This window comes from Paracoccidioides lutzii (assembly GCF_000150705.2).
Source record: "Paracoccidioides lutzii Pb01 unplaced genomic scaffold supercont2.3, whole genome shotgun sequence".
Lineage (NCBI taxonomy): Eukaryota > Fungi > Ascomycota > Eurotiomycetes > Onygenales > Ajellomycetaceae > Paracoccidioides > Paracoccidioides lutzii.
Genome location: NW_015440949.1, coordinates 1,465,769 through 1,486,327, shown reverse-complemented (window position 1 = coordinate 1,486,327; position 20,559 = coordinate 1,465,769). Strand labels below are relative to the sequence as shown.

The 20,559-nt window shown below is 45.6% G+C and overlaps 6 protein-coding genes across 6 annotated transcripts; 2 read left to right on the top strand and 4 right to left on the bottom strand.

The window, feature by feature from the left end:
* Positions 1-1,925: 1,925 nt before the first annotated feature.
* PAAG_11361 (hypothetical protein) lies at positions 1,926-2,252 on the top strand (the record flags this gene model as incomplete). Its single annotated transcript, XM_015847022.1, has 1 exon — positions 1,926-2,252. The coding sequence occupies one exon, from the start codon at positions 1,926-1,928 to the stop codon at positions 2,250-2,252; it is 327 nt and encodes a 108-aa protein (XP_015703444.1).
* Positions 2,253-4,301: 2,049 nt separating this feature from the next.
* Positions 4,302-5,811, bottom strand: PAAG_01762 (hypothetical protein; the record flags this gene model as incomplete). Its single annotated transcript, XM_015844439.1, has 4 exons — positions 4,302-4,478; positions 4,680-4,845; positions 4,937-5,381; positions 5,601-5,811. 4 exons carry the CDS (start codon positions 5,809-5,811, stop codon positions 4,302-4,304), a joined length of 999 nt encoding a protein of 332 aa, XP_015701347.1.
* A 2,219-nt stretch (positions 5,812-8,030) lies between these two features.
* On the top strand, positions 8,031-10,627 carry PAAG_01761 (dynamin-A; the record flags this gene model as incomplete). The annotated part of the gene is made up of 3 exons (XM_015844438.1): positions 8,031-8,129; positions 8,256-10,241; positions 10,316-10,627. 3 exons carry the CDS (start codon positions 8,031-8,033, stop codon positions 10,625-10,627), a joined length of 2,397 nt encoding a protein of 798 aa, XP_015701346.1.
* A 1,023-nt stretch (positions 10,628-11,650) lies between these two features.
* PAAG_01760 (UDP-N-acetylglucosamine transporter YEA4) lies at positions 11,651-13,261 on the bottom strand (the record flags this gene model as incomplete). Its single annotated transcript, XM_002796706.2, has 4 exons — positions 11,651-12,732; positions 12,811-12,827; positions 12,906-12,931; positions 13,004-13,261. The coding sequence occupies 4 exons, from the start codon at positions 13,259-13,261 to the stop codon at positions 11,651-11,653; spliced, it is 1,383 nt and encodes a 460-aa protein (XP_002796752.1).
* Positions 13,262-14,028: 767 nt separating this feature from the next.
* PAAG_01759 (cell cycle checkpoint protein RAD17) lies at positions 14,029-17,151 on the bottom strand (the record flags this gene model as incomplete). Its single annotated transcript, XM_015844437.1, has 2 exons — positions 14,029-15,972; positions 16,078-17,151. The coding sequence occupies 2 exons, from the start codon at positions 17,149-17,151 to the stop codon at positions 14,029-14,031; spliced, it is 3,018 nt and encodes a 1,005-aa protein (XP_015701345.1).
* A 597-nt stretch (positions 17,152-17,748) lies between these two features.
* PAAG_01758 (ELMO/CED-12 family protein) lies at positions 17,749-20,153 on the bottom strand (the record flags this gene model as incomplete). The annotated part of the gene is made up of 3 exons (XM_002796704.2): positions 17,749-18,224; positions 18,289-19,741; positions 19,887-20,153. The coding sequence occupies 3 exons, from the start codon at positions 20,151-20,153 to the stop codon at positions 17,749-17,751; spliced, it is 2,196 nt and encodes a 731-aa protein (XP_002796750.2).
* Positions 20,154-20,559: the final 406 nt, after the last annotated feature.

Here is a 20,559-nt window from a genome sequence, read left to right as displayed (position 1 = left end):
ATACTGTATGTTCATATCCAAGTGTACTATTTGTTGGGCGTATGGTTGCCCGGGCGGCCTCCTCGCCGCACGTGATATGGCGTATATTAGATAGCTAGCTAGGCCTCCCAAAATATGAACCATCCAACCATCCCACTCTATTGTGGTGTTGTCAGTGACCTGATACTCACCTTATTTGTCACATGATAGGTGATATATCAGGCTGTAGCGAGCCCTCTCAAGAACGATTCGCTTGCTTCGCTCACTTCTATGCTTGTAATAATAATAATAACAACCCTCACAGAAGGACTCTCATAGGCTGAAATCATTTTCAAGATTGTCCACTTCTACCAACTGTAGCTCTGTGTACCTGGGATCGTATGCTTTGGATGCAAGTAATTGAAACCTCAGGAAGCTATCCAACAAGTCTTCATACCATTTCAGCTAGGACTCTTAACCATTTCTCCCGGGCGATATTGAAAAAGGACAATTTGCTCAAGAATCTCTAGCAGCAGTCAGCACAAAATCAGTTTATGGTTATGAGAAGCGGGATGTACACGCACAGAGCTTACTTCTTGGTGGGGAAATGGACGCTTTTGACCTCGCCCTTTGCATACACCGGTGAAATGATCCCTTGGATCAGCGCTGTCATGCTTGCTCCCCCTACATTTACATTAGCCTCGAGAGCACAACAGAACATTCTAACAACCTTGCACAAACATCCCCTGCGCCTTCTGGTTAGGTTTCTGTAAAGTCTTTGACAGTAGCAGTAAATGGGATTGCTGCTGCATCAACAGCACTCTCGGGCCGCATCCAATGGGTTATCCTCGCAGCCACCGAGATCGCAATTTGCATCCCATTTCTCGTGAATGAGTCAACCACTTTCTTGGAAAGGATTCTATTGTAAGACATATCATTATGGGTGCTTGCTCAAGAGACATCGGAAAATATATAGTCTGAGCAATAAAGAGACATAAACAAAGGAATGGATGATATTTCCGGCATTGGGAACTCAGGGATCGCGGCCTTCAAACTCCTCTGACGCCCCCCCCTGGGGGAATGAAAGGCAAAGTCAATGACTCTAAAGATGTTCGGCGTGTCGCCCATTAGCACCGGCATACACACTCAGAGTCGCTGAAAGATTTAGTGTTATCACAAATTAGAAGCTTTGAAACTCGAGAAGTCATGGGCCAGAAGCGCCAGGCGAGAACACGACGGAGACTCATTGGACACCATCAGAGAGCAGTGGGAGGGAGCAGCAGAGGCAAAGGGCGATTGGGTTGGCTAAAAGCTGGCAGCAAACTCACTGCGTACAAGCCCATTGGGCTGGTGCTATCGTTAGGAATCAGCATCCCGCATGTTGATAGCAGTTAGGATCAAGAGAGGTGAAAAGACCCGACAAAGCCCCAAGCCTTTTGGCTCGAGGCAAATGGTTACCCCAGAGAGCGGCGCGGGGCTGGAGGAGCACCGTTTCGACAACTGATTTGGACATCCTCGGATACAAACACACTAGTCAGTTGGTTAGTTACTGGTTAACTAGCCGATTTACCATAAACCTTGGAACAATCGCGGTTGCGTCTCTCCTGATCGCGTGCAGGGCGTTTTGCTCCATTTGAACCAAACAATTAGCAGATATCTTCGACTGAACGGCCCCATCACATACTCGACATCTGGCCTAGACACAACATGGCCGGGCTGTTCCGCCTCGGACTTCCTAAAGGGAAAAGTGGCAGCTAGTTACACCATTACCAAAGAGTTTCAGGAGGGAGTATGGCTTGCAACGTAATGTACTCCCTCCTGATTCTAAACAGTGAGTGTATTACTCAGTTTGTCAGATAGAGAGAGTGAGATATTAATATTGAAGCAGTGTCTTCTAGATGCAAATAATATGAAGCAGCGGCTGCATCTGCTGCAGGAAAAAAAAAAAAAAAATCCGATTAGAGGAGATGACAAACTATGAGACTGTTATTGAATCATCGATGATATCTGAGACTGCAGCAATCATCTCTTCTGTTCTCACATTCATCTCAGCTTCAATAACTTCTCATGCTTCTGACACTGTGATTCTTGAGAACTTCATGTCAGCAAAGTTGCTGAACGAGGCAAGGAGCCAAAACGAGCAACCTGAAGTTACCAAAGGCGTGCGACAATTCCGGCTGAAAATCTTGATGAGATCATCGAACCATCAGACCCTCCAGCCATTGTTCTACGGCGTTTGGATGATCACCTCCTACCACGCACGAAGTCAAATACATTGCCAAAAGAATCCTTAAAGCACTCAAGGTACTGCATGCCGACGGTTTTGTACACACAGGTATTTAAAATCATTAACCCGTTCTTACGTTTTTGCACATGTAATGTGCACAGTATCTAACTCTAGATTTTCGTCAGACGTTAAGCCTGACAGTGTCCTCATTTAACTACCAGGCGGGAGATATTCGCTTCAGCGACGTTCAGTTGGCAGATTTGTGAAGCACTGTGCGGCTGATTCTGTATATGCAAAGGACGATGATGTAATCGGAGCGCCTATATGGCGCAGCCCTGAAGCCCATCTGCAGATAGGATGCGGTACACTGACTGATATATGGTCTTCTGGCTCTTTGGTCAGCGGAAGATTATTCGATATCTCGTGCAGTGAGAATTGAACTAATGCATTCATTCACCTCGTAGCTTTTGACTTTTGATGTACGGCGATAACTTTTGCATCTTTAAACCCGACGTTCCATTTGGATACGAAGACTATGAACTCAAAATTCCTATACACCAGTGTCAATTCTTTGGCCCGTTCCCGTTTCCTACCAATAAATTGCAGGTGTGCAGGCAGGCATTGAACATCCTGTCGTACATTCATCAATCTCTGCCACCGGAAAAGCAGAAACCCTTCGCGCGAATTTCAGCTAAAGAGGTGTCAAGAGAGAACAGGGATTTAATCCTCAAGATCATGAAACTAGATCCAAGAGATAGGCCTACGAGCTCTGTTAGAGGATGAATGGTTTGGCGTTAAATAAGCTGCCTTTGTTTATATACAGATCGCTCCAAATGGCTTGCTCAGTGTATCTAATCTGTTCCAAGGCCACTGGGCGTGACCGTTTTATTGAAACAAAGAAGTCTGACGGACCCTTAGTCAAAGACAAGAGAAGAGAAAATAGAAAAGAGAAAAGAGAAAGAAAGCAAATCCGGACAGCTCCAAGTTGATGGATTGTTAACCAGTTAGTCACCCCATTACCTCCTTGCTAATACTAAACTCGTGCCTACCTTTATCAGCCTATCTTGAATAGATTTCGAGCTCTTAGAGAGCATCCTGGGCAACTTTTTTTTTTGCAAATATAAGATCGATATGTTGCGGCTCTCCAAATCGTGAACTGCTCTCATGTGGTGCCTGAGTTCACGTCTTACAGACTTGAGAAAATTAATTCACTTCTCAGACATATATACCACCGATGCCAGTATCTCTTTTCCATCCAACTCTTAAGGCAGGCGTTCATCATGAGCTTCGCAACACCCGAAGGGCAGCAGTTGTCACCTGTAGTTGAATTTTGATTAGATCCTGCGTCTTCATCTATTGGAATCTCTCTGCGGACGGTTGTACGAAGGTAGAGTGAAGGCTTTTCCTGGATGAGGTGAAAGATAGTGCCGGCTATAAAGCCTGCTGATGCCCAACGAAGTGCAGCTACTGCTCTAGACCAATACGTTGGCTTTGAAGGCCCTGCTACTCCGCAATCTTGTTCCTGCTGTGCAAGTAGATGCTCAAGCTCGTCCAATGTTCTTGATTAGTATATCAATGATCCGCGTAAATCATCAAGATATTGTTGGCCTGGTTCGAGATTGTTCTGTATTGTGTTATCCAAAGTCGGAGGTCCGTCACAGTCCTGAACCCATCTAATAGCGCGTCTTATTTCATGCCAAAGCATCCCAACGGCGATGATCACTCTCACATCCTTACTTAATGGTTGCCAAAAGAGGGAATCGCTCCGTAATAATGACAGTGCATCCCGCTGGGACTTTGAAGTCACCAAATTGTGTACTTCAGCGCGAACGTTTCGTCATTTCCTTCAACCACAGGTTTCTGGTCGTCGATTCGTCGAATAATGGCATTCTGAAAATGAATTATTGCCGTGGGTCCAGAGCATCTACTCTGTTTCTCAACGTCTCACTTCTCTCCAATGTTGATAAGTATACAGCTAAGAACGATGTTCCAAGGGTGGTATTGACTTAACAGCTCTGTATAACAAGGAGCGGGTGCAACAAGGTCAATAGTATACCAATCTCACTTTTCAATTCAGTAGGTTTTCCAGAAAGTTTATATCTCTTGAGTTGAACACTTAATTTGCTTCTAAGCCTTTATAGCCCTGTGGATTTTGTGCGAACGTGGGTTTGTGGCCTGCCACAAAGGCTATAGCCTCCTTCAACGGGAGTTGAATCCGGTGTAAAGTTTCATCTATGTCTACTGAATATTTTCCGTCTGGAACTTCATTTTTGAGAACTTCATTTGTGAAGGACTGAAGAGTGATTCCAGTGTAGACTTGAGAATGATTGCGCAATGGCTTTCACTGAGTGCCTTTGGCTGCATCGTCACGGAAGACATACGGTTTTGTAATAACTTCAAACCCAGTAATCTCCACCCTCTTTCATCCTCTACCTGACTGATGAGGGGCTGAGCTTAATTCATGGAACAGATGGACAGCATCGGCTTCGCGTACCGCTTGACCAAAAACAAACTTGTCATCGAGGTCGTTCCGGAGAGGCACCTTCTGATGATTTAGGCCCTCAAGAACTCCCAAGTCATAGAGTGTCTCAGCACCAGTAATTAGCAAATATTTAAAGGCCTTGATGTGAAATAGCATACCAAGAAGGAAAATATAAGGGCTAAAAATGAGTGTGGGATCAAAGATGATATCCCGAAGTCGAAATGTGTTCCTGCAACAGAAGAGCCTTCATACTGGTTTTTCATTCCAACGTGCCCCTTAGTAAATTCAGTAGTGATTCAGTGGTCAGTCGTGGAGTGCCTCCAAGGGGATTGCGAATGAGGGTTAACTGAAGATGTCGGTAGCGGAGTTCCAGCAGAGCTGCCGGCCGGTTTCCCGTTATCCCAGCAAGATGACAGAACAAGATCGGCTGGATCAGCAGCCATCCAATAAGGAATAGCATGTCAGTAGTAGCCAACATCACGCGTGCGAACTCAGCAAGGTCGTCAACATACATGGTCCCCTTTGGACGTTTCTCCCAACTTAGTTTCTTCTCGTCAGCAACTAAGGCGATCACATCTTGAGCCTGCGCGATGACTAAATCATCAATGGGATGACCGGTGTCGGCCATGTACACTTGGAAATACTGCTTCCAAAGTGTTTCTAGGGAGCTAACAGTCCCAATACCTGGTATCCTTTGACCATCTTTCCATAGCGCTGGTCACAGGCCCAGCTGAGAAATCCTTTCAGCGACGGAGCCGAGAGAGCTTCAAAGGTGTATGATATATCTCGCTTGATATAGGCACAGTATCTAAGCCAATGTCAGCGGGACACACTAGAACCTGCCTGAAAAACTAACCGTTCCCAATAATCACAAGCACGATCAATTCCTTTTATGGTTGTCCTGTCCCAGCTAATAGCGGCGCTGCCGGAGACGTGAAACATCAACGTCTGCCTCCGCCTGGAGGTACTGCTCCGGCGGAGGCGGAGGTTGCTTGTGGGTTCGCAATGACTGCTCTGCTTCATCATCGGTGCCAAGGTCAGAGTCATCCAGGCAACCGTCAGAGTCGCTATCAACGAACACATTGCTCCCAGTGGTATCATCAGAATCAGAGGCTATATCTGAAACCTGCACAATAACGCTCATTGCAGCGTAGGTTTCTCCGAGGCTGCTTCAACGATCAAGGTCTTCAATGGCGCAGGCAGAAAGGCAGGAAACACTAGAAATAGAGTGGATTTGACAAGAATATCAAGCAAGAAAGACAAGCACAGAAACAGAAATTGCGCGTAAGGCAGAGCCAAAATGAAGGAATAACTGATTGATACTAGGCCGCCTCTCCTCAGGAGAGGCAGAGGATGGCTTCTGAGCCATTCTCCAGCCGAGAATGGGTAAGGGCGCATATTTTGGACCCAGGCGTGATTGCGATTATTCCGGAGAAGTTTGGTGAGTCGACCCCCTTGAAGGGTGATCACAGAATGGCTTGCAGGCCAACCTCATCAGTCGGCCAAGAACGATGGTAGGAGCCCACATTCTGGACGTCAGGGTGATTGCGATTGTTCGGTCTTGCTGAGGATGTTTGGGTGATGTGGGCTCACTCAAAATAGTGATTGGGTGGGTGCATGCATGTCAGTTAGTTACTCGGACCCGCGTGGCAGAAAAGGTTGGCAAGTTAAGAGCAAAAGGGCGGGCCGTGAACAGCGCCGAACTTGCCGTCCGATCGGTCAATAAACCAATATTATATATATATTTGCAATCCGTGATTTTCAGCTCTGAAATTTTTACTTTTTTTTAAATTTCAATAATAGGAATATAGTTTTGAGAAGAGCTCATGGGCCATACACAGATTCTTTTCTCCTTCTCATAATCGCTTTCATTTGAGCATATTTATTAAGAAATGAATTGCTCTATTTACTAACACCATCTCTTGTGCTTCTCCTCCTCCAGAGCCTTCTATCTCTCAAATATCCCTCTGCTGCGCCTCATCTGCTGCCTGCCTCTGACTGTCTTGTGCTCAAACCACCTCTATAAACCTCACTAGAGCTTTTGTGACTCTTGGTTCTGCGAAGAGGCAGGCCTCAGGAGCCTTCTCCGTACGCACAGGTCTGATGACCTTGGCCTCGTCTAGGGCTCTAGTTATACAGCATCTCCCATTGCCTCCGCCACTGCCTGCCTGCAGTTAAAAGAGCAGGTAAGCTACTACTTGATCTCCAGAGCACCCCCTACATCTTGGGGAATCCCGGGCACCTATTCAGTGCAGCTAGGCTCCTACAGGGGCAATGCCCTATCTTGAGCTGGTAGTAGAGCCTCGCCAGCCTCTTGGACCAAGCCTCCAGCCCCCAAGGGCTTGGTAGGCCTGGCCCCCCAACTAGGTTCTTGTCATATATATTGCATTAAGTAAACTTTTTATTAATCCAAGTTTGCTTTAATAGCTTCTATAGAAATTCTGAAGTTTTTTAATTTTTTTTTTTTTTTAATTTTTTTTTTTTTTTAAATTACCTCAGTATTTTATTTAAAATATAAAGTAATTAAGAAAAAATTCACTTATTAATTTTAAAATCTGAATATATAAAAATAAGATAAAATAAAAGATTAATTCTTGAACAAAAAGAAGAAAATGAAAAATTAAAGCAATTGTTAATTTTTTATATAACTTGATAAAATATTCTTCAAGATTTCTCAATGGATGTTATTTTTATAAATCAAATAAAAATTTTAAAAGCATCAAAAATATAAGATTTCTTGTAAATAACCATCAAAATAATAAAAAAATAAAAAAATAAAAAATAATAATAATTATTATTATTATATCTAACTTATTTAACTTATCTGACATTATTTTATAAAACAGCATATCTCTTATTCAAAAAGTACACTAGCCGGGTCGTAACCTGTGGGATCGCTGATCTCGTATTGGAGGGAAAAGGTAGCTAGTCACATAACACGGTACACGGAATCACGTGATTGGAGGGGGCCCGCTCGAGGCGAACGGTTGTTCACTGGCGCGCAAGAGCCTCGGCCTGATTGGTTGTGTCACGTGAACCTTTTCCTGACCCGCTGTACCTGATCGAGATAAACATCCATCTGCTGGAATTTGATCGTTGTACCCGCGACATCATCTTCACCTCCAGAAATCGTGTTTGCGGTCCACGACAACTTAGAGACCGCGGCCCTAAACCACTCTTTCAATATCTATTCCTTTTGTCTCTAAAAAAAATATTCGGTCCTCTGCTTTGGCTTCCCATCACACCTGTTCCAAGCTGACATTTTAGGAACCCCCCTGCCCATAGCTATATAAGTAGCAACCTCTGGAAGTGCAGCAAACCGGGAATCTGAGGAATAAATCCCAGGTAAACATAGTTTCGACCATGGCTTCTCTCGGAGAGGACCTGTTGGTCACTGTCAACAAGTTGCAGGACTTGGTATTCAACACTATTGGCAACGATTCCCTGGACCTGCCGCAGATTGTATGTGTCCCATATTGACTCCCCCCCCCCACCAAAGATATTATGGCATCAAATACCCAAATACCAGGGGAGCATTTTATTTTTCCATGCTGGCATTATTTCCATGTTCTAACTCCAATTTGATAGGTAGTCGTCGGTTCACAATCCTCTGGGAAGTCTTCAGTGCTTGAGAACATTGTCGGAAGAGATTTTTTGCCGCGGGGGAGTGGCATTGTTACAAGGCGACCGTTAATTCTTCAGCTCATTAACGTCCCCAGCGAACGGGATGACACTTCTGACCATACACCATCCAGCGCTGGTGGATTAAGGGAATGGGCGGAATTCCACCATCAACCTGGAAGGAAATACGATGACTTCGCCCTTGTCAAACAAGAAATTGAAAATGAAACGGCCAGGATAGCTGGGAATAACAAAGGAATCAATCGCCAGCCTATAAACCTCAAGATCTATTCATCACATGTCCTCAATTTAACTCTCGTGGATCTTCCGGGTTTGACCAAAGTACCCATCGGGGACCAGCCGTCAGACATCGAAAAGCAGACGCGCAATTTGATTTCTGAATATATTGCGAAGCCTAATAGCATTGTTTTGGCCGTCTCTCCTGCGAATGTCGACATTGTGAACTCTGAGGCCTTGAAACTCGCCCGCCACGTCGATCCAATGGGCCGAAGAACTATTGGAATTTTAACCAAATTAGACCTGATGGATCACGGCACAAATGCTATGGATATTCTTTCTGGAAGAGTGTATCCCCTGAAGCTAGGTTTTATCGGGGTGGTCAATCGATCCCAACAAGATATTCAGTCGGGTAAATCGTTGTCAGAAGCTTTGGCTGCTGAAGCAGATTTTTTCAGACACCATCCGGCATATCGAAATATTGCTACTCGTTGCGGGACTCAGTTCCTAGCAAAGAGCTTAAACACAACATTGATGTCGCATATTCGGGATAGGTTGCCAGATATCAAAGCACGGTTAAATACTTTGATGGGTCAAACCCAACAGGAATTGGCAAGCTACGGAAACAAACAATTCAGCGGCAAGGAACATCGCGGCTCCTTGATCCTTCAGCTCATGACCCGATTTGCGTCGTCGTTTATCTCTTCGATTGATGGAACCTCCTCTGAGATTTCTACGAAGGAGCTGTGCGGTGGTGCTAGAATCTATTATATTTTTAATTCCGTCTTTGGGAACTCTCTGGAGACTATTGACCCAACACATAATCTTTCGGCTCTTGATATCCGAACAGCTATCCGCAACTCCACCGGTCCTCGCCCTAGCCTTTTCGTCCCGGAAATGGCCTTTGATTTATTGGTTAAGCCTCAAATAAAGCTCCTTGAAATCCCCAGCCAACGTTGTGTCGAGCTCGTCTACGAAGAGCTGATCAAAATATGCCACACCTGTGGATCCACTGAGCTTTCCCGATTTCCTCGTCTGCAGGCTAAACTCATTGAAGTCGTCTCCGATCTCCTGAGAGAACGACTAGGCCCCTGCTCGGCATATGTTGAATCACTCATCTCCATCCAGCGTGCATATATCAATACTAATCACCCTAACTTTCTTGGTGCTGCTGCTGCCATGTCGTCTGTAATTCAGAACAAACAAGAACAAGAAAGAAAAGCCGCACTAACCGAGGAGCGACGGAAACGAGAACGGCGACGATTGAAAGAACTGGGGACCGTAAATGGAACCGCGACTCCTGAGGGCGAAGAAGAGCATGATGCGGAGGATAAGGTACAAGCTATACCCATCCGAGGGCAGAAAAGTCACAGAAGCAGATCTCCCCATGTTGGTCGCACTATAGAAAACGGCCATTCTGCACTTGCTGCCACAGTTAATGGACCTCAGTCTTCTTCACAAGGTTTTGGGACTCAATCAGCTGGAAGCGCAAGAGATTCATTCCTCAACTACTTCTTTGGCAAGGAGGGTACCGCACCCAATCAAGGACAGCTGCCACAAGTGACGTCCGGACAAGCCCGCCATGTTAGCCATTCCACAGAGCCAAGTTTCAGTCAAAGTTTCCGACGCAACGAAGTCAAATCCCCCGCTTTGTCGCAATACCCACAGGATAGCGAATACCCGGCGCCGTCAGAATATGGTGATACCGCATTCCCCGTAAGTCTATGAAACCCATCGAATTCAAATCAAATTCAAGAACACCAATAATAATAAATTAATCTGTCCTCCAGAATGATCACGTTGAACCCGCACTCACAGACCGCGAAGCTCTCGAAACGGAGCTAATCCGCAACCTAATTTCTTCCTACTTTAACATCGTCCGCGAAACCATCGCGGACCAAGTGCCCAAGGCTATCATGCATCTGCTTGTCAACCACAGCAAAGAAGTAGTCCAGAACCGGCTCGTTAGTGAACTGTACAAGGAAGACCTGTTTCCCGAACTCCTATACGAGGACGACGGGATCAAGGCGGAACGCGAGAAGTGTGAGAAGCTTCTGGGCACGTATAAGGAGGCGGCAAAGATTGTTGGGGAGGTATTGTAGGATTATTATCTTTTTTTTCATGGCTATTATTATCTGATTCATATATAACATGCGACCATGCTTCCTTTTGTCTTTTGTACCCTTTTTTTTTTTCTTTTCCGTTTTTTGGTTTTTCATTGCACCACCCACATCATTTTCAACATCTACGCGTATATCCTAATCTCCTTTTCCCTCATTATGATCCTTTTTGCTCAGCTGGTGGCAGGTATGCAAGGTGATCGGTTGACAGTAAGGCAAGCCCCCAGGTGGTCGACGCAACGCTTGATGAAGCCAACACAACATCATTATTCCATCATCACCATGAGACACATTTAGAGCGACGCTGGTGCTTCTAGGTTTAGTTGGTATAGCAAGTGACAGTGGGCTTTACAACAAAGACAGAATTTAAAGACAAGAAAAGAATAGATCACGATTGGAAGTAAGAAGCGACGCAAGACGAGGCAAGGATGGGTTGGATTTGTTTACGTTAGATTTTTCCCTTTTTTTTGTTTGTTTTTCACTTTTGTCCTGTGATTTCTCGTATGTATGTAAATAAATCTGGTGTTGAATGAATGAAAGGGGAAGGGAAGTTTTGGTCGGGACCTTCATTTCCTTAAAATTAGCGTCTCTCTTTTGCTGACAACAAATGAGCCAGCTCCATAAAACTGTAACAGCATGAAATTCGAACCGTAGGAATCGAAGCAAACCCTTTTCCATCTGGTATCCAGCTGTTAGGTAGAAGTTAGAAAGAGTTTTTGACTCTACTGACGTCTATACATTAGACTCTATATATGCGTCTCACTTGTGAAACGTATATAACTATATGTAAGGGAACTCCATGACTAAGAACATAATAAACCTCCTTTTTTGGGGTCAAAAAGCATTCCAAAGAATTTCATGAACGTATTATCCGCCCGGAGGGGGGATCTCCTCGAAACAAATGCCAAAAAGCTTGTTTATCCGGAAGAAAACGTATCGCCCAAATGATCCAAGAAACCTCTCAAGGAAGGCAAACACCAAAAAGTTACAAATGAAATGTATTCGTTACTCTCTTTTCACTCTCGCCTGGGCCTCCCTTCTCAATCTCGCTCCCTCATAACCGTACAATCCCCCTCCAACGAATACCAGCACAGCCCCCATCAACACCCCGCCCACTAAGACGTTCCCAAACAGATACACTGAGAGAATCAACGAGATTAATTTCCGAATATTCAGTACAACAGTCACTGTTAGAGATGATGACTTTGCCGATAATGAATGCACCCCACGGATACAGATGTACTGCGTTAGCCCGTTAATGATTAGGTATAGGATCTTTATGGGTGTTTTTGAAAGGACCTGAATGAGAAGCGAATGTGCGGGGAGATGGGAAATTGATGAGTTTAGAAAGCTATAGACAGAGGAGAAGCAGGTAGTTGTAGCTGTTGTTGTACTAGAGGACAGTTGTCCTAAAGCTCTGGGGGTGGTGGTGTTTGAGATGACGGGTGGTGTGGAGAGTAGAGACAAAACGGACGGAGAGGCAAAGAGTTGCTTCAATTGAGTGAGAAGTTTTGAATAGGAAGGGATGAAGAATGGCAGGGAAAGAGCATGCGCATAGAAGAGGGCTTCACGCCAGTGGCTGCGACCATGAGATTCATACAAGTGGTCTGCGTAAACGCCTTGGAACGCCCCGAGGACCATAGCAACTCCAAGGATGCTAAACGCGACTAACGACGTGAAAAAAGACGGCAGATCTTTCTCTCCTGCGCTGAACCCGATATCCATGGATTTTCCTTTGGCACTGGCATCGGCCAGAGCAGCTCCCACGACGCCAGCGGTAAGAAGGAGCACTGCCAGGACCTGAGTCCGTGTGTAGCTCTTGGAACTATATATGTGACCAATGATAATGGAGGCCACGGGACCACCACTACGAATAATGATGTGAAGTGGTACGGAGATTTTGAAGGCAAAGGCGATGTTGTTGAGGACGTTTACTGTGAGGAAGAATGAGGTGTATATCATCCATGACTTTAAGGGAATTGCCCTGGGTGCGAGGAAAAACGCCCGTGGGCCCGCGGAGAATGAGAGGAGATGAGGAAGGGTGAAGAGGGAGGTGAAGGTGAATTGCGTTAACGTAATGAGGGCACCTAAGATGAGCGAAGTGTAGCATTAGATAATTTTCCATACATATATTTCACAAGGAGGTAATATAATCAATCCCATACCAAAATCCGGATTGTCACTTCATCAGGAGCCGTATTCGTTTAGTATATCAACCCAGAGCATAGATATCACACCTCATTATCATGAAGGGACTCACTTGATAATAGCTTCCAAAGCGAATACCTGTACCAAATACCTCGTTAGCATCGCTCACAGCAAACAAAAAGAAGGGGAACAGATATATTCACAACTAACATTCGAACAGCATCCACCAAATATCAACGCCACCACCATGCCAATATTCGCCCATGAAGGCAATGTCGCTTGAACGGTTGCAGCCGCAACGCCATCGCTCCGATCACTCTTGTCCTGTTCCACAGTTTCGCCCCTTATGACCTTCCGTGCCTCATCTCCAGAATCCGTTGGAGTGAATGAGCCATTGGTTAAATCCAAAGTCCCAGCATTAACCCCCCACCGTTGCGGTTTCAGCGGATCTTTCAGCGGATCGCCCATTGCTTTTATTAACTCCTTTGCGCAGGCAACGGATTGTCTTGTTTAACCTCAGGGAAAATGCATCAATCTCCCTCCCGTAACGAAGGCAGAGTGACGTGTAGAGCAGACTGTGGTAATGGATGATGGCAAATGAAACTCTCACCTTTCACACCAGGCCTATTCCACGACGCTTATATATGGGCCAACCTCAATTGAGCAATTGTTAGCTCAGTTTTGGATGTATTCTTTTGTGTGTTGGAGCTTGAAGGAATGTTGAATGGATTGGGAGGTGAAGTTTATTATTTAGGCTATTTTTGGCGCTAGTTCCGCGAGCTTAGTTGAACCTCAGTATGCGGTTAATTTTGCTTTAAGCAAAAACCTGCCAACAAAAAGGTTAATAATGTCCAAGACAAAAACCAACCATCGCAAAACCGATATGTAATAATTAATTATTTATATAGCCATTTTTAAGGAGAAATACATTTTATCAATACATGTGCTGGTGGTTGGGGTAATACCAAAAGCCATCAATTTCTCCCTGCTCGAGGGTCAATTGAATTATAGACTGTATCTTATAACCATATTTAGAACCCCATATTCACGCTTATAATTCACAAAGATCCTATATATACCCCTTTGCTTTATTCGAATGTGAATGACTGCATATCCGGAAAGGAAGAAAAGGAAAGAAAAGAAAACTAGAAAGGAACAACCCTCCTTTGGAAGGCAATTTCCAACGCCATAACAAAAAGAAAAAAAGGTATAAGAAACAAGAAAACTAAACCTGGTCAATCATCTTCAATGTCATCATCACTGAGGATCAGCTTCTCAACCTCCTCCTCAACAGGAAGGAGAAGCTTGGGGCCAAACGAGTTGCTCAAAGATAGCTGTCCCAGCTTGACCCCCCGCTTCCATTTCTGCGGTGAAGCGACAGTTCTATCAGCAGTTGCACTCCAAAGTTCAATGGCGGAACATCCTCCAAAGGTAGAGTCTTCAAAATCGACATCCCCAGGCTCTTCATCACTCTGTCCGCCGCCTCCACGGAACTGTGTAATTTTTTCCAACTCCTGGACTTCGGCAGGGTTTCGAGATATGACGCTCAAATACGGCAAGCGTTCAAGAAGGACTTCTTCCCGAGAGATCATGGCTCTGGTCGCCGCGGATGAGGATGCATCGCTGGAGGACTCATGATTGTTGTCGTGGATAGAAAAACCAGACATCGAACTGCGATTCTTCCACGACTCTACACCCTCCAGTCGTTGGATGGTAGTTCTAGAAGAAATATCCATGGTAGGATCTGTGAGACGATGTAGCCACAAATCCAACAACCCGTCCATCTCTTCAGTTTGCCTCCAAAGCCGCATCGACGTCGGGAAAAACATCTTGTAAGCATCGCCCGTCCGACAGCCGGCAGTAGCCTGTCTTCTGACAGGATATGGTAATGAAAATAGCAATCCCCGCACAGCAACTTGGAAACTAATTTCATCCTGACGAAGCATGTCGATAGTGGTACCGTATCCTTGGTAGGACAAGCGGGCTGAGCCGATTCCGCCTCGATATTTCTGCAGGTTGTGAAATAGGCCACCGGGCGCCAAAATATCCGTGTCTGACAGGATCGAAATGCAGTTTTCGAAATACTCAGTAAACAACGGGCCGGTGCAAGAGAGTACATAATTCTCATGCAACGCGGCAATGAACGTTTCCAGGTCTGTCCCTGTCTCATTGATCAAATCATCGATCGAAACCTCTGATACTTTCGGGCGTGCATGATGTTGAAGATGTTGTGGAGGCTGAGGAGGTTTAGCATTGAAACCCAGGGTTACCGTAGGATCTTCACGTTTATTGTACACCACTCTACCAACTGCGTGGAAGATACCGAGACTAGCTTCCCTTTGAGTAACTATTTCTAGCGACTCTTTCTCCATAGAGGTTAGGGGCACACGACCTTTGCCAGATTTTTTCATCCGGCCAGCGACAGTCCCGCTCCACCCTCCGTTTTCATCACCACGAAGACATATGAACTCCAATCCAGATATAGCACTCCTCACATCTCCCATTTCTGCAAAAGCCTTCAAAATTACGGGTCCAGGAATTCGCTTTCTCTTGGATCGACGCGCTTCCTTTTTCAGGACCAAGTCGAGCGCTTTGGTCATAAAAGTAGGTGCTATCTTGTTAAAGTCAATGATGCTAGTGCCGGGATGGTTTGAAAGTTCGGGGCCCAATAATCTATGGACAGTAAAACTATCAGCTGATATGCCTCCGGAGCCTAACATGGTTTCTGACACAATCATAATTAAGGGTGGCCCGGTTAAAGGAGAATTCCACCCTAATCGGTTGCCAATCGACTGTGAAGGAACCGCCATGGCCAAATACCGTTGTATTGCAAGTCTGAACGTCCGAAGACCTGAAGAAGTTTGGCTCAACGAGCTTGGAAACTCCTCAATAAGAATCACACGTCTTGTTTCTTTTATATTGAAGGAATGTGTTTGCCCATTCGTCATGGGCTCTTGTGCTTTATTTTGCCCGCCGGCGGACAGAGTAAGACTTCCAAACTTATCTCCTCGCCCGAGAAAGTCCTCGAACTGAGCGCCCATGGATGCATATTGTTGAGATAAAAGCTCGGATCCCAATGGGTTCTTCCACTCTAGGATTTCGAATCCAATGGCCTTAGATAGTAGCGATATCGTAGTTGACTTCCCGCTGCCAGCTGGGCCCCTGAGAACAAGAACTCTCTACCCCAATCAGCATAATTGAGAAGAAGCCAGTTGCAGTATTTGGTGTCAGAAAGACAAAAAGGGGGAGGGGGCGCGGGCGGGATGGGGGAAGTAGCACTCAACTCGTTTGCTCCTCCCAGTAAACGCATCCATTAACCACTTCTGAACTTCCCCGACCTTCCTCTTATTAACCACCAGCTCATCAAGATTAACTGGCGCATATTCTTCCGCCCAAGGCCGTATTCCTCGCGGAGGCAACGTATCAGATGACCGTAATTCTCGAGTCCGCCCAGGTTCCTGACCGCCAATGTTTCCAGGACCCAGCCCAGCAGGCAAGCTCTCAGGCGACAGTAAAAACATCTTTGCAGGTCTCTTCAGGGATTTCGTCGCAGCTCCCTGATGCTCACTCTTTATTCCCTTTTCTTTCCTCCGATCTAGCTGAGAGCTCGTATTATTAAACTCTTGGGCCTGCACCGAATTCCCGCCACCATATCCACCACCAAGAATTTGGCTAGTAAATATTTCCTCATACGAATCATCTCCAATAAAGTCGTCCTTGATCTCCTCCTCCTCCGCTTCTTCTTCTTCTTCTTCTTCAATCTCATCCACCATATCCATTTCCTCTTTAAAACTCTTTCTCACCTCGACGTTCGGATAATCCTTCTCCAGCTTCCTACTCCATCTCTCCTCATCCGTCGCCCTCGCAAAGAACGAATGCAACGATTTCGAGGGCGACTCTGACTGCCTATTAACTACCTTCCTCCTTCTCTTCTTCTCAGGAGGTGAGCCGGGTGTCATCTGCATTGAGCGTGTCTGAGTCCGTCGTCGTTGCTGGGGAGAACATGGCAGCTGCGTCTGTGTTTGTTTCTGTCTTGGCTTTTGAGACGGCCGTGTTGGAAGAATAGTTGTACGCGACGGAGCCATAACGGTCGCTGTAGTTGTAGCCATAGGCACCCTTGTCGTCAATGGAATTACAGCAACACCATTCAATATGGGTGTATTCTTCCTCTTTGTCCCGCGGGGTGGTTCTCTTTCCGAGCTCGTGGGATTCTTTGACTCCACATATCCCTTCTCATCCGCACCTTCGGTTTCGCTTTCCGTTTTCCTAGTCGCTTCAGTCTCATTGCTATCCCCCTCATCCTCTGACGAGAGGACTACGAGTCTCCGCTTCCGCTTTGCGGCTCGACGGGTGGACATGGTGCCCGCGAGCGACTGTGATGATGGGCTCGGTGCCAATTGGACCCTAGGGTCATGGTTAATAATTGGGGGGTGGGGTTATTCCCATAGTAAATTAAACTATTTATGTAACTTTTAATTGGCGGTGTATATGCGTCTTTAAGGTGGCATTAATGGGTTGTTTGAAGTCGAATTGGAAGCCGTTCCTTTGGTTGTGATCTTCAGGAACATGAAGGCATGACCTGGGGTAACGTGACGTTGGCGCTTTGTTGTAAGTATCACTAACAGTACATATCTATTGGAGCAAACAATAACAAGCACCACTCGAAAGAATATGAATCAAAGTACCAATCCAGCACCGAGAATAAATAAAATATGTTGCGGTGGGGCAGGGGAAGGGTACATATCTATCCACAGGTTAAAAGACAAAAGAAAAAAATCCTTGTATATTAATATAATATAGATGTCCGAAAATGCAGAGCAAAATCCCGCTTCCCTCAAGCAAGAGTATAGTAAGCGAGGAGAAAAAAATGGGCCGGGGAGAAAACGAGAACCATTTCAAATACAAAGAAATCTCTGTCCAAAACTCCATCAAATCCGAAATCCGAAACTCTCAACTCAATTACCACCAAAAACATCGTAATAATAATCATCATCCAATCCTTCCCGGCTCGGAATATCCGGCGAGTCCCCAACAAACGTCGCATCATCAAACCTAACATTTAACAATCGAATCTTCAAACCGTAATTACTGACCAGATTGATCAGCTTATTCGTCTCTGCAGTGATGGGCTGCTGATTCAAGAGCATCAGTAACCCATCCAGCCATTCAGATGCGATGCTGTGAGATTGTGGGTGCAATGTTAGTAGGACAGCTTCTTTCTGTGTGCTCTTGCTGTTGCTGTTGTTGCGCTTGTGTGGGTGTTTGAGGGTGCTGTCGTTAGATATAGAGCCAGGTGGTCCGCTAACGTAACCATGGATGGTGATTTTGGTTGAGGAGGATGAATGTGGGAGTGTTTTTATTGTGGAGCCTGAGGATGCGTCTGAAGAAGCAGAGACGTTGGAGACAACAGATGAGACAATGTTAAGGTCGACTGAGTGGCAGGTATTGTTAGCATTGATAGACCGCTATGAAGGTTTAAGGTACAGACTGCTTACCTTTATCCGTCAGTGATTCGAGATCGGGGGCATGTTTGCCCATTGATTCAAAATCGGCATAATGGAGATATCGTCGGTTATGCGACAGCTGCACAAAGCGATATATAGTCATCGAGCCGACCGCACGTTTCATATCTTGTTTTACATTATTCACTCCACTGTCCGCTGTACCCAAGGTATATTCCGTCGGGAACCAAGCACCTTGTAACAAACAACGGATGCGTTGCTCTTTCACAAATTGCAGCGCTTCATGGTGGAGCTCATCGCGCACCTGAAGTAAATGTTGACCCCATGCATCTTCATAAGTGAGTTCGAGCAGCTCCATCTGTAGTTCTCTTAGACGCTGATATTCAAACTCTGCCATCTCTTCTTCGACATCATGCACATCCTTTGTGCGCGTGGCTCCACCGACAACGGACTCTATAAGAATGCGAACTAGCTCCACAATCTTCGAGAAGTCCTCGAGCTCCGCACCTGTAGCTTTCCACAGTCGAAAAAACGCATGCAATCCCGCGACGTGCAGTCTAGGCCAATGGAGAAGCAGAGGTTTAAATAACTTGTCGAAGTTCGATCTTGACTCGAGCACAAGATAGCTCTTGACGTCATCCAGATCTGACTTTTCAACTTCAAAATGCTCGTAAAGAACCGCAGTAACAGCCAGAGAAGCTTTCGCAATTGGGCAACGCTGAGGCGGCGGTTTTGCGGACTGCTCCAACAGCATTTTCTGAAACTCATCCTGGTGTTTCCTCACGTAGTCAGCCAAATCCATCATGCCCAGAAACCCCATTTCTTCAAACTCCCACTGGGGGGTTTCAGTTTCAAACCCAAGCCGTCTCCACTTCTCTGGATTATGCCTTCGAGACCGCCGTGTATCTCCCCCTTTCTCCGAAGGATCCATCTCCATCTCCTTCTCCTTGTCGTTTTCCTTTTCTTTCTCTTTCTCATTCTCCTTCTCAGTTCTACTAGCAAGATGAATCCCCTTCAGCGCCCAACGATGCTCCGGCTTCTCTAACTCAACATGAACATCCTTCCACTTTCGCAAGAGCACTTTAGTCAATGATTGGAATTCGAGTAGCGGATGGGCCAAATCCTGAAGCGCCGTTCCCTCCATAAGCATATATACAGATCGGATAACACCCAGATCCTGTAAGCGCTTAATAAACTTGGGCCATTCCGCTTCCCCCTCGTTAACAATCGAGTCTCTCATCAACGAATTAATCAATTGTAGCGCATTGGCGCACAACGCATGGTCCGCAGACGATAATCTGCTCACGAGCATCTCAAGGAAATGAGGATATATGGCAATTGCAGGTTTCAGGGCTTGGAACCCAAAGACGTTCGGCTGTGATGAGCGGTGTGAACTTGTATGAGGGTGTGAAACGATGGATACTAAGATCGACATCGCGCCACGGAGGATATTCACGAGCGGATGTGTAACGATGAGTTCAACAACCTTCATGCCTCAAAAGAGGGGGAGCAACACTATCGTAATTAGAAATGTGTAATACACCAGGGTGAACGGTAAAATTTACAAAAACAAAAAATAAAAATAAAATAAAATAAAATACAATAAATAGATAAAAGAACCAAAGACTCACCCTCATAACCAAATCCTGCTCCACGCATTCCCACCCCTTATCAACTTCCAACAGGCGCGAAAACGACGTCAAACTGTACGCCAGTGTGTTCCCCGTCGCTGTCAGTGCCAGGTATTTCAGTTTCAATACCCCCCCCTCAGAAATGAACACATCCGCAAACGACGGGTCACCGATGTTCGATTGCAGTTTGAATACCGCCATTTTGCGCACGGCATCCTCATCGCTCCCCAACCTTTCGACGAGTTCGGAGACGTTGACGCCCTCCATGGCCTTTGTATCGGTGTATATGTGTATTTGAACGTTCAATTGGTGGTCGTTGCGGGTCTTAGCGGCTGAATGAGCGGCGTTGATGGTAAAATGAGCGGGCGGGAGACAAGGGACAGATGGAGATATGAATGGTGCTGAAGGAGTAAATGAGCAATTGTTTCCACGTCAATGGGTTTGTTTCTCTGTAGTGAGGATGTTTCAGAAGACTGGCAATAGTTTTGCCTGTCAAATTTGCGTCCTGATCTATTGAACTCGCATCAAACCGAGACTGTCCTTCCACCGGCTGAATTAAGATGTTGAACAACTACGGTAGTTAACTTTTCGCACCGAGAAGTATGGATTGAAACAATCACAAATTGAAGAAATGAAGGACAATAATGTAAATTGATTGCAAAATGAATAAATA